The 11505-nt window shown below is 36.8% G+C and overlaps 1 protein-coding gene across 1 annotated transcript in view; it reads right to left on the bottom strand.

The window, feature by feature from the left end:
- EYA1 (EYA transcriptional coactivator and phosphatase 1) overlaps positions 1 to 11505 on the bottom strand; it is a 167231-nt gene that overhangs the window by 111182 nt on the left and 44544 nt on the right. Inside the window, exon 7 of the mRNA XM_017872729.1 lies at positions 8446 to 8583. Coding sequence (XP_017728218.1) covers positions 8446 to 8583 — 138 coding nt within the window. The remainder of the gene's footprint in view (positions 1 to 8445; positions 8584 to 11505) is intronic.

Here is an 11505-nt window from a genome sequence, read left to right as displayed (position 1 = left end):
AAAAAAAAAAAAAAAAAAATTTTTAAAAAAAAAAAAAAAAAAAAAAAAAAAAAAAAAAAAAAAAAAAAAAAAAAAATTCTAGAACATAAAATGCCAAGAACTAAAAAATAAATATGAGAAGAGTGGCAAAGCAATTAAGGGGCAATTTGGCACATCAGTGCAAGCTTCAAAAGCTATTCTTCAATTTCACTTTATGCCAGAAAGTGCAAATCTCAAATGCTTTATCACAGATTGTTTAAGTTTAATGTATATTTTCCTAAAACCACTATCTTTTAAAGTAAAATACATTTTCTATACATAATTAAAATTTTAAAGTATAACAGCACATTTAGTTAAGCAATTTTTAGATTCTAAATGACTAATAAACTGAAAAGGTTCAGGCATACATTTGAAAAGCTACAGAGAGGCAGATCAAAGGAAACAAGGATGATGTTACCGGATCATTCCCACTTCATAATGAGGCAGGGATGCATGAGGTGTGATGGTGGTGGCAGAGCTGTGTCTCTTCCACGTACCCTTTAACAAACCTTTGACTGATTTATTGTCTTTCCTTACTAGTTTGAACCCCAATCTCTTTAGCAGAACAAACAACATTATATACAAAGAGGGAGTGAGAATTTGTGTTATTTTCTTCTCTACGTGAGAGCAATAAAGCCTAAAGGAAAATAAACAAAGCAGGGTTTCCAGGGCCCTCTGGGTTTAGTACATGTACATCTGTGCAGACCCTTCGATCTATCATGGCAGATCCTGACACCTTCCCTGGTGTAGGATGATGGGAGTGTCCTATACCATTATTGATATTCTAGGAAAATAAAACACTCAGAAAGGCATTCTATACCACCATTGTGATGATTCTGTGATGTCTCCAACCAGCTCTATCTATGAGTATTAACACAAGGAAAGATGGCATTAAACATACAATGACAATAAATTAACTGAAACGTCTTATTTATGTTTTATATATTGTTAAGTTCAGAGGTGCATGTGCAGGTTTGTTATGTAAACTTGTGTCATGGAGGTTTGGTGTACAGATTATTTCATCACCCAGGTATTAAGCCACATTAGTTATTTTTCCTGATCCCCTCTTTCTTCCCATCCTTCGCTCTCTGACAGGTCCCAGTGTGAGCTATTCCCCTCTATATGTCCATATGTTCTCATTATTTAGCTCCCACTTACAGGTGAGAACATATGGTATCTGGTTTTCTGTTCCTGTGTCAGTTTGCTAAGGATAACGGCCTCCAGCTCCATTCACGTTCCTGCAAAGGACATGACCTCATTCTTTTTTTACAGTTGCATAGTTTTCCATGGTGTATACGCACCACATTTTCTTTATCCAGTTTACCATTGATGGGCATTTAGGTTGATTCCATGTCTTTGTCTTTACTCTTGCAAATGGTGAATTAACTGAATTTTTATTATGCTACATTCCAAATTCATTTCCCCAAATGAAGCAAATCAGAGTTTTTTATGAACCTTAATTTCTAACATTCATTGTGACATAGACCTCCCCACTTCTAACAAACATTTGTATATTTTAGACATAATACTAGATACTGGAGATTAAAATATGATTAAAGATGTTCATTACCTTTAATAGTCTAGAATCACTAGAACTAAGCTATTATGGAAAGCTGGGTTTTCCACAGAGCTGAGGATTAACCAGTTAAGTAACAACTTAATTTTAATGGTTTTGTTTTGTAGGTGTGTGAAAATCTTCTGCAAGTGAACTCTACACTTCCTTACCTCAGTCACATTGCTAAACAAAATTTTGTTTTCCTCATATGATTGGGCACCACCATTATAAAGATAGTTCAATGTTTTCTGTATTAGATGGAACCATAAATCTATATTGTATGTAGAGTTAAATGGATGGTGACGATAGGTGCAGACCTTGCACTTTTAAAGGTTTGATTTCAAGTTAGTTGTTTCTTTTACATAAAAGGAGAATAAAGATTATTTGTGACACACTGGGGAGATATTCTGTGAAAGCAATCAGAGGCCAAAGTTGCTTCTGCTAAGCAGTGTTCTTGCCTTTCACGCATGCGTGCACACACGCACAAACTCACACACGACACCCAGTTGCACTCTTGTGGCCAGTGCCCTTTGATTGGTAAGCAGCAGTAAAAACATATTTTTTGCAGAACTGACCCAAGGGTCTCCAGGCACACTCTGTCCATCCACACCCACCCATTCAGCTAACCCATCTGCATCAGCTTTGTCAATGGTGTGTGAAGAAAAACCTCCTCAGACCATTCCAAAACTTCTTCCAGAAACACCAAAGCTAACACTGTGGAACAGGAAAATGTCAAAAATGAATAAGCAAAGATTTCACCTCCTCAGGTTGAACCCTACAATTGTTTATGAGGAAGAACACTTTCATTCTCAGCTGAACTTAAGTTTCTAATTTTTTAGTGGTGCACAAAAGAAAAATTAAAGCAGGAATAGAATTTACAGTGCTCTTGCGGCAAAGGTGAAAACAATCAGATTTCCCAATCACTGAGGTTTTATTTCATGGAATTTTAGTGTTAGAGCATGCATGACGAATTAGTTTAAAATGGCATGTGTCAGATTCACAGAAGCCTGCTTGGCAGGACAGAAGCATTGAAAGTTGGAGCTGAAAGGGTGATTCCAGAAGGATCACTTGGAGCAAATGAGGGCACCAAGTAAGGCTGGCCCAGTTTCCAAGGCTTGACAGTGGCAAAATGGCCATAAATTGCCAAATCTGCCCTTTAAAGGCTGTACAAGTGTTAAGCACTGACAGTGCTCAGAAATGAGTTTTCTAGGAAGTTTTTTTTTAGAGCTTCATGAGTTGGTGTTTGACTAGTTATATAACTAAGTATGTAATGCAATGCTCTAGTTCTAACAATCAAGCCTGTCTTTCAGAAAATTTAAAGACCAAGCAACTACATTTTGGCTTTTTGTAGTTTTCTTTAAAAGCCACTCCTGCAAACTCTGTAATTTAGGTGTATGTACAACCACAAGGTTTGACAGTTCTAAGTCATTCTCTGTTTTGAGTAGCCATTCTTGATTAACTGTTGATATTATACAAACTAAATTACTAATTTTATGCGTTCTTTAGCATTTTCAGGTTCTCATTCATTCATTCATTCATTCATTTTTTGGAAATAGAGTCTCACTCCGTTGCCCAGGCTGGAGTGCAGTGGCACAATCTTGTCTCACTGAACCTCACGGTCCCAAGATTCTCTTACCTCAGCCCCCAGAGTAGCTAGGATTACAGCCACGTGACATTATACCTGGCTAATTTTTGTACTTTTAGTAGAGACGGGGTTTTGCCATGTTGGCCAGGCTAGTCTCAAACTCCTGATTTCAGGTGATCTGCCCACCTCAGCCTCCTGAAGTGCCACAGGTGTTTTTTTTGTTTTTGTTTTTTTTTTGAGACAGAGCCTCACTCTGTTGCCCAGGCTGGAGTGCAGTGGCATGATCTCGGCTCACTGCAAGCTCTGCCTCCCAGGTTCATGCCATTCTCCTGCCTCAGCCTCCTGAGTAGCTGGTGCTACAGGTGCCCACCACCATGCCCGGCTAATTTTTTGTATTTTTAGTAGAGACGAGGTTTCACCGTGTTAGGGAGGATGGTCTTGATTTCCTGACCTCGTGATCCACCTGCCTCAGTCTCCCAAAGTGCTGGGATTACAGGCATGAGCCACCGCGCCCGGCCAGGTTCTTATCTTTTTAAAGTCACTGTTTAGAGTTATGTAAAGATTAAATAAGATGTCACAAGGGAAATAACTAGGTTACTCCTTGGCATATAAAAAGTAAACAATAAATGTCAATTGTTGTTTTATTTTGTTGTATGGGCACTAGTGTTTTCCATCTCTACATAGCACAGCTTATCACCTTCCCATCTTCTTCCCTAATTTTCTGAACTAAACAATTCGATGCTTCAGTGACTGTTGGAGACCTCTTTCTCCACGCATTCTTAGCAGTCAAAGCAGAGATGTGACTGCAGGACCTCTCATGACCAAGAAGGACTTGGTTGATGACTCCCTCTCTCCCACCCCTGCAGAGCTGAGTTTATTTTTTGCCAGTGGCTCTTCCTTGCTTCCTCACTCTCACTTTCCAAGACCCCATTCACTACTGTCACCATACAGCTTTTCCTCTCTTCTGATTTTCTTCTTCATTTTGTTTCTCCCCCACTTTTTTTGGGATCATGTACAAAAAGCTTGACCTTTGTTGAGAGTAAGTTTCCTTCCATGCCAGCATATTAATTACATCTGGTTCCTTTTTTGCTATGCTTATTTGGTTATTGGTTTCTTGAAGTTCTCTTTCACGGCTAAAATATATTTTGTTATATATGTTATTATAATTATTAAAATTTTAATTACATTTTGTGTGTTGTGGGGGGAAGAGAAGCAGCATTTAGGTAATGCTACCTAATCTGGAACTACTCCAGAAAGCTGGACCATAATAATAATAACGAAAATAATAGTAACCAGTCACCACTGCAATGAGAGCAGTAAAATTGACAACAATCATTTGAGTTCTTACTCTGTACCATAGGTTGGTCAGAGTGATTTACAGACAATCTCAACGACATCTCACAACACTATTGTGGGAGATCTTATGCCCATATTCCAGATAAGGAAACAGATGTGAAGGAGTCAAGTCACATGCTGAAGGCCCACAGAAAGCAAAGGTGGAACTGCTGACAGCCAGTCTTACTCCAGAACCCATACTGCTAACCAGGGAGGCAGATTTCACTATACCTTTACTCCAGTCTTTCTAAGTTTGATAGAACCAAAGAGGTGATCATCATAAATTTTATTTAAATTAATCAGCAAAACACTTAGAGGAAGCATACACGTCACACTTCAGTTTTGGGGGCTACTGGAATATTTCCCCTGGGCTACTAGAATAGTTCTTCTACCATTGTAAAATTCTGATATTAAATTCGAACAGCTAAATCTCTGAATAACTAGTCATCATACCTTATATTTTAAAAGTTGAAAAGATTTCCCGGAAATAAAGCTAGGCAAAAATATTCCCCATGTTGCCAAAATATATTCTCATCCAGGATTCAAATACATTTTAATAGCTATAAGATGAAATCGATATAAGCAAAAAAAAAAATCACTGTTATTCATTAAGGATTAAAAGAACTGAAGGAATTTTGAAAATAATTTTAGACGTTGTAGAAATTACTATGTTAAAAAACATGTATTGAAAAGACACTCAAAGGTCAACAGATTCCCACAACTAGGTGGCCAAAATCATTGAATAATGGTGAAGCAGCATTCATACTGCATTTAATATTTAAGAACTACATATTAATCACAATTAAGTACCCAAATCTGGCCATATACATTCTGTAGCTAATTATATAGCATTATCCATCATCATTTTGGCAAGTTAATTTTCAAATTAATAGTATATTATCATCTGGCTTAATATGTGGAAGTCATATTACAGGTTGAATATCCCTTATCTGGAATGCTTGGGAGCAGAAATGTTTTGGATTTTGAATTTTTTCAAATTTTGGAATATTTGCATTATATACTGGTTGAGCATTCCTAACCCAGAAATCTGAAATCCAAAATGCTCCTATAAGCATTTTCTTTGAGCATCATGTGAGTGCTCAAAAGTTTTAAATTTTGAATCATTTTCGATTTCAGATTTTTCGATTAGGAATACTCAACCTATATATCCGACAGTCTAAAACTGAATATCATTATAAAAATAGTCATGTGAAATAATACCTCAGTCATGGGAAATGGGTCCCAATGTCCCACTGGAAAAGCCATTCAACTAAGGGATGTACAAAAACACACAAAAGGTTTTAATGCAATATCCAGTAAGCCCAGATGATAATAAATCTGTGGATAGAAAAGCAATGCCTTATTTGGTGCTATCCATGTCCTTATTTCTTTTAAAAAATAGTTTTATTTTCTTCCAAATTCATTTCCTTTTCTACTCATTCATTTCCCCCTTTTTATGCACTATACTCTAATGGCTGGTTTTGAATTGTTTCTGCTGCATAAGCTTTGATCTGGGAGAGGAGCAAGATAAAAGTAACTCTCAAGCACAACATTTCTCAAACTATCTGAGGTCCAGGATCGGTTTTTTCCTCCAGTCCTCCACAGACCGATAACTGAGCAAAACACAAAGTAATGTACTTCTAAAAGAAAAAAAATGTTTCTCTAAAAAAAGAGAGAGTACGAGTCTCATTTAAAAAACAGTATTTGATTCAATAAACATAAAACTTATTATTGACTGACTATGAAAGTTTCTAGATGCTAACTCTCAGTTTCTGTACTTAGCTTTTGGTGGATAGGTAATGGCAAGGCTGTGGATGGGCACAGGCCCAGAACCATACAATTCTGTAGCTCTGCTCTGGGCAGGGCACTTCACTTGCCTCTTTCCCACTTTTAAGATCCACTTCTCCTCAAGGAGACCTGTATATCACAGGCACCCTGGTAGACACTGGGACCCCTCCAGCACTCTTTATTTTCCTGATATCTCCTGGAAGAATCTGCAATTGTATAATTTAGTTGGTTGCTTGTCTACTGTCTCTCTCTTTGGCAAGAATGAAAGCTCTGTGAGCAAACAGACCTTGTCTGCCTTATGATCCATTTCTTTACTAGAGCCCAGGACTGTTAAATTCATTAATAAAGTCTTTCCATCACTTTTTGTTCTTTATATTCCTTTACTCAATTGATATTCAGCATGTGTAGAACAGTTCTTTTCCAAGGCTGCATAAAAGTTTTGGAATCAGGCACATAATATCCTTCTACCAATAAATGCTATCTGTTATAAAAGTTTTTATTTGGTAATCACTGAATATGTCAAAACTTTGTAGTTCAGGCCTTTTGAATCAAATGCAAAATCAAATATGAAAAGGTTAATGGATCTTGTCCCCTAACATTGTAGTTTGCTATACAGGAAAATAGACTCTTAAAAATGATAAATTGAAAAAATATATATATATATCATTCTTAAGGAAACATTAATAAAACATTTAAAAGGCTGAGATCTTTAATGTGAAAATAATAAAATAAACATGACTGCCACTGAAGAGAAGAAAAAATGTTTTATGTTTTTTCTAAATTTGTATAAAACTAAATCTTGTATCTACCAAAATGACACTTTTTTCAAAGAAAGGTATTGTCAAATGTGTACACTTGAATACACAGCACTTCCTTGTGTAAATGTATAGGAAATCCTTAAAGGAGCATAAAACAATTTATGTAGAAATTCTATACTTAAACTTATTCAAAGGAAATAATTAAAGGTGTGTAGATAAGACATGCATAGCATTGCTCTGAATGTCAAATAATAGGGAATTAGTTAAATAAGACATACCTATTTAATTCCATGTAGCCATTAAAAGGATACCATAGAACAGAACTTATTGATGTGAAAAGATGATTAAAATGTACTTGTTGCTAAAAACAGCAGGTTGCAATACTGTATTATATAATAATGGGCCCATACTGTATATCTAGATAAACATATAATGATAGTAATAAATGTATGAGACATAGACTATATTTTTGCTTCTCTGTATTTTATAATTTGTCTGCAATAAACAAATATTATTAATGCAATGGAGAATAAGATAAAATATATAAAACAACAACAACTATAAAATAACCCCTTCAATCAAAAAGAGATAATCAGGGATTTGATTCAACTATGGCTTGGCACTATTAGGAGGCCGAATATGATTCATTGAACTGAACTGTAGTAAAGACAAGATATTAGGAAAATGTTTAAATTATGCGAGAACTATTCTCAAGCACTTTAAAGATCTATTTGCAAGATAACAAATGTGCTACTTTTAAGTAATGTCTATGCATTCTTGAGACCAGCTTTGACAATGACAGTTGTCATTCCATTTGACTTGTACTTACACTATGTCTTGCCTATAGTTTCAAAAACAGAACCCAGGGACTGATTCTTACAAGCATTTTCTTAAAGATTCACTGGGTGTCTGTAAATCTGATCAACTGGTCTTTGGGAGATCATTATTCAACACTTATCACATACTTTATTTCTGGAGCTATGACTGTCACTTCCCAAGCCTCACTTCATAATGAAAATAAAGAAAACAGCCCTTTGGAAAAGTTGGATGGTAATATCAAGTGAGTAAGTTTTTAGTATACACCGTATCACAACCTCCTACATGGCTGACTTTTGACTTTTTTATTTCTTTTATAACTGACAGAAGACACAAAGGCAAAATGTCAACTTCACAAAAAACTTAGTGCTTTTGGAAAGAATCTTAGAGATCATTCAGTCTAACCCCCGATGTTACAATAGGCCTAGAAAATAGGTAAGTGACGAACCAAACCAGAAGCAGGTGTCCTGCCTCTAAGCCCAATCCAGTTGCCATCCTGATTTACTACTTACATGGGACATCAGATTCCACTTTAGAAGTTAACTATCAACCTACAGGGTTAAGGAAAATAGCAATGTGTGTATACAGACCTTGCATCTGGTAGCTGTATGGTGCCTGTCCAGGTTGAGGGGTACTGAAGCTTGTGCCATAGCTGAGAAATCCTGTCTGTCCAGGTGACTGAGACTGTGACAATCCACCTTCAGTCTTGATGCCTGCCCACAATGCACCTAAATCAGTTAGTGATAGCTTATCTATCTGTTCATTTTCAAAAGCTGGTAAATATACAAAAACATACACTTCCACAACCGTTTAACTACAAACGCTTCCCCAATCTTATCTCAAAAATAAAGGGTATATATGCATACAATGAAATACCATAAAGTACAACTTCAAATTTTTAAATCCAGGATTACAGATTTGAATGCCTATTCACATTATTCTCTCATTTTACTGCACTTTAACACACATCCCTTCTATAAAATGTAACTCCTGTGATATATTTTCATACTTCATTTTGTTGTTTTAATGTAAGAGTTGAAGATCATCTCCTTCAAAGTCAAGAAATAGCCATAATTAAATTTTAGCTAAATGATCCCAAAGTTGCTATATTGACTAGCGTCAAAATTAAAATCCTTTATATACATGATTTATACAATCATATATATGATAATCATATATATATGGTTATTTAGATACTATACAGTCACAGTATTTTTCCCTCCTTTACTCTTTCTACTACAAAGCTGATTTCAGTACCAACCCATTTTGAAGTCCAAAGATGCAATACTGGGCACAGAGCTAAACAACATGGTGGAAAGGCTTTTCCTGAATATCTAGGTCCTATCAGAAAATAAGCACAAAGGAAGCAGAATACTAATGAGCTGAATCTTATAAAACAGCAGTGATTTATAAACAAGTGAAGTTGACCAGCAGTTTCCTTTTGTCCCTTTCAGCATGAAATATTTGTCTATAATTGTTTTCAATGTAGTCTAAAGTACCTTTGTTTTATTATGTGATAATATAAAAATGATGTATTTGTGGCCCCCAAATACTTCCCCAAACACCAGACTAACATCGTAATTTTGGAACTTGGAATTGGCAGCACTGAGGTATGGGGCTCAGCTCTGTCTTTAATTAATTACAATTAGAGACAGTCATGCATGTTAACAACTCTCCTTCATTCTCATAGAGGAAGGGAAGGAAAATTTCTGCCAAGGGAATTCACATTTTTAAATAATTTTGCTTTGTACTTAAAATAAATGATATCTTTAGGATCTAGAATACACAGTAGCCTTACTGTTTATTTCCATTTTAAGGGAATCTCATCAGCAGAGTGCAGCTAGGTAATTGCTTTAAGGCAGTGGGAGAATCTGACTCTTGGCTGAGAGTGCCTACTTTAATTTCTGCAGTATCGCTAAATAACTTCATAATGACCTTAACATTTAAGTCTTAACACAACCTTAACATTTTAAAAATGTGATTTTTCCCTGTAGAGGTAATCCCAAACCAATGAATAACCCATACATAGAAATGGTCCCTGGAAATACACCTGCCCCAGACAGGTGGCATGATGGCTTTAGAAAATCCCTTTCTTTCCATATTGTCACCCCTAGGGATTTTCCACCTCTTGCTGCATTTGAGACTATACTGATGTGCTTCCAGCCTTCACCTATACCAACAAAATGCCAATAATTCATGTCTTTTTATTTTATTTTTTTGAGACAGAGTCTTGCTCTGTCACCCAGACTGGAGTGCAGTAGTGTGATCTCCGCTCACTGCAAGCTCCGCCTCCCGGGTTCACGCCATTCTCCTAACTCAGCCTCCCGAGTAGCTGGGACTACCAGCGCCCGCCACCACAACCAGCCAATTTTTTGTATTTTTAGTAGTGACGGGGTTTCACCATGTTAGCCAGGATGGTCTCGATCTCCTGACCTTGTGATCCGCCCACCTCGGCCTCCCAAAGTCCTGGGATTACAGGTTTGAGCCACTGTGCCCAGCCTAATTCATGTATTTTGATTATGTTTTTAGCTTATTGGTTCCAGATGGGGATCTTTGTGATAAGAACATGTAAGGAAAGGCAGAAAGAGCTAGAAAGCACCCATAGCCACGCCTATCTCTGTGACTTCTACCTACAAGGTGGCAAACTCATTTCACTGGCAGACCCTAAGCAGATCCAGCAAAAAACAGAATGAATTTGCGTTTCCCCATTGATCTATCATTCTCATGATAAAAAGATATGCCAATCTCTTCTTACAGGGTCTCAATAGAAAGTCGAGAGCACAGGTCCTTGGAAAAAGTTTTGTAAGACCATCTGAGCCTTGACTATCAGCATTTAAAACCCAAGCTATGTGCTCTTCTTTCATGAAAGAGCAAAGGGGAGAAGGATGCCATATTTTTCAATGCACTGGCCCCAAAAATAGAACTTTTGGATCAGAAGTACTCAGGGCATCTCCTTGTACTCGAGTTCCCAAAAGAGAAGACAGGGGGTTATTAGGAAAATGCTAAGAACTGAAAATTATTCCCTGGGAATTTATAATCATGGAAAACTCTGGAATCAAAGCCCTTCACCACACTGAGCCTCACTCTCTCCCCCCTCCCCTATCCCCACCTATCCCATTACAATCCCCATCCTCACTCTGCTAGGTCTGATTCTATTCCCAGACCTTTTGCTCATCTCACAATCTTTGAATAGCTATTTCAGACAAGGGCATTCATTAATGGTTTAGAACTGGAGGAACCCCTAACCCAGAGCTCAGAAATTGGCAAAGGAAGATGTCCAGGTCACACTATGACTGAATGGGGAGGAGAAGGAAGAAGAAAGGTGTGTGGCTGGTAGCCAGGGCAATGATGGGAATGGCGCCTTCCAATGATAGCACTGGTGGGCTGACAATACTTCAGAACTGTGTGGACTGGAAAATATATTTACACTTCAAATAACCATCTCACAAAGAAAATTTGAGAACGTAAATCAAAGACTGCCTTGACTTCTATTATAGAATGGGAGCTGATCCTTTTTCTTATTTTAGTCCAAGAATAGTTTGAAAATAAATTCCAGCTAAATTTACTCTATGGCTAATATTATTATGAGAAACTGTGAATAAAAGTTATGGAAATGAGACATAATTCTAAAATTCCATTTTAGGACTGTC

The sequence above is a fragment of the Rhinopithecus bieti genome, unplaced genomic scaffold, assembly GCF_001698545.2.
Source record: "Rhinopithecus bieti isolate Rb0 unplaced genomic scaffold, ASM169854v2 scaffold_6536, whole genome shotgun sequence".
Taxonomy (NCBI): Eukaryota; Metazoa; Chordata; class Mammalia; order Primates; family Cercopithecidae; genus Rhinopithecus; species Rhinopithecus bieti.
Note: the sequence above shows the minus strand (reverse complement) of the source record. Positions and strands in the feature narration are given on the sequence as shown.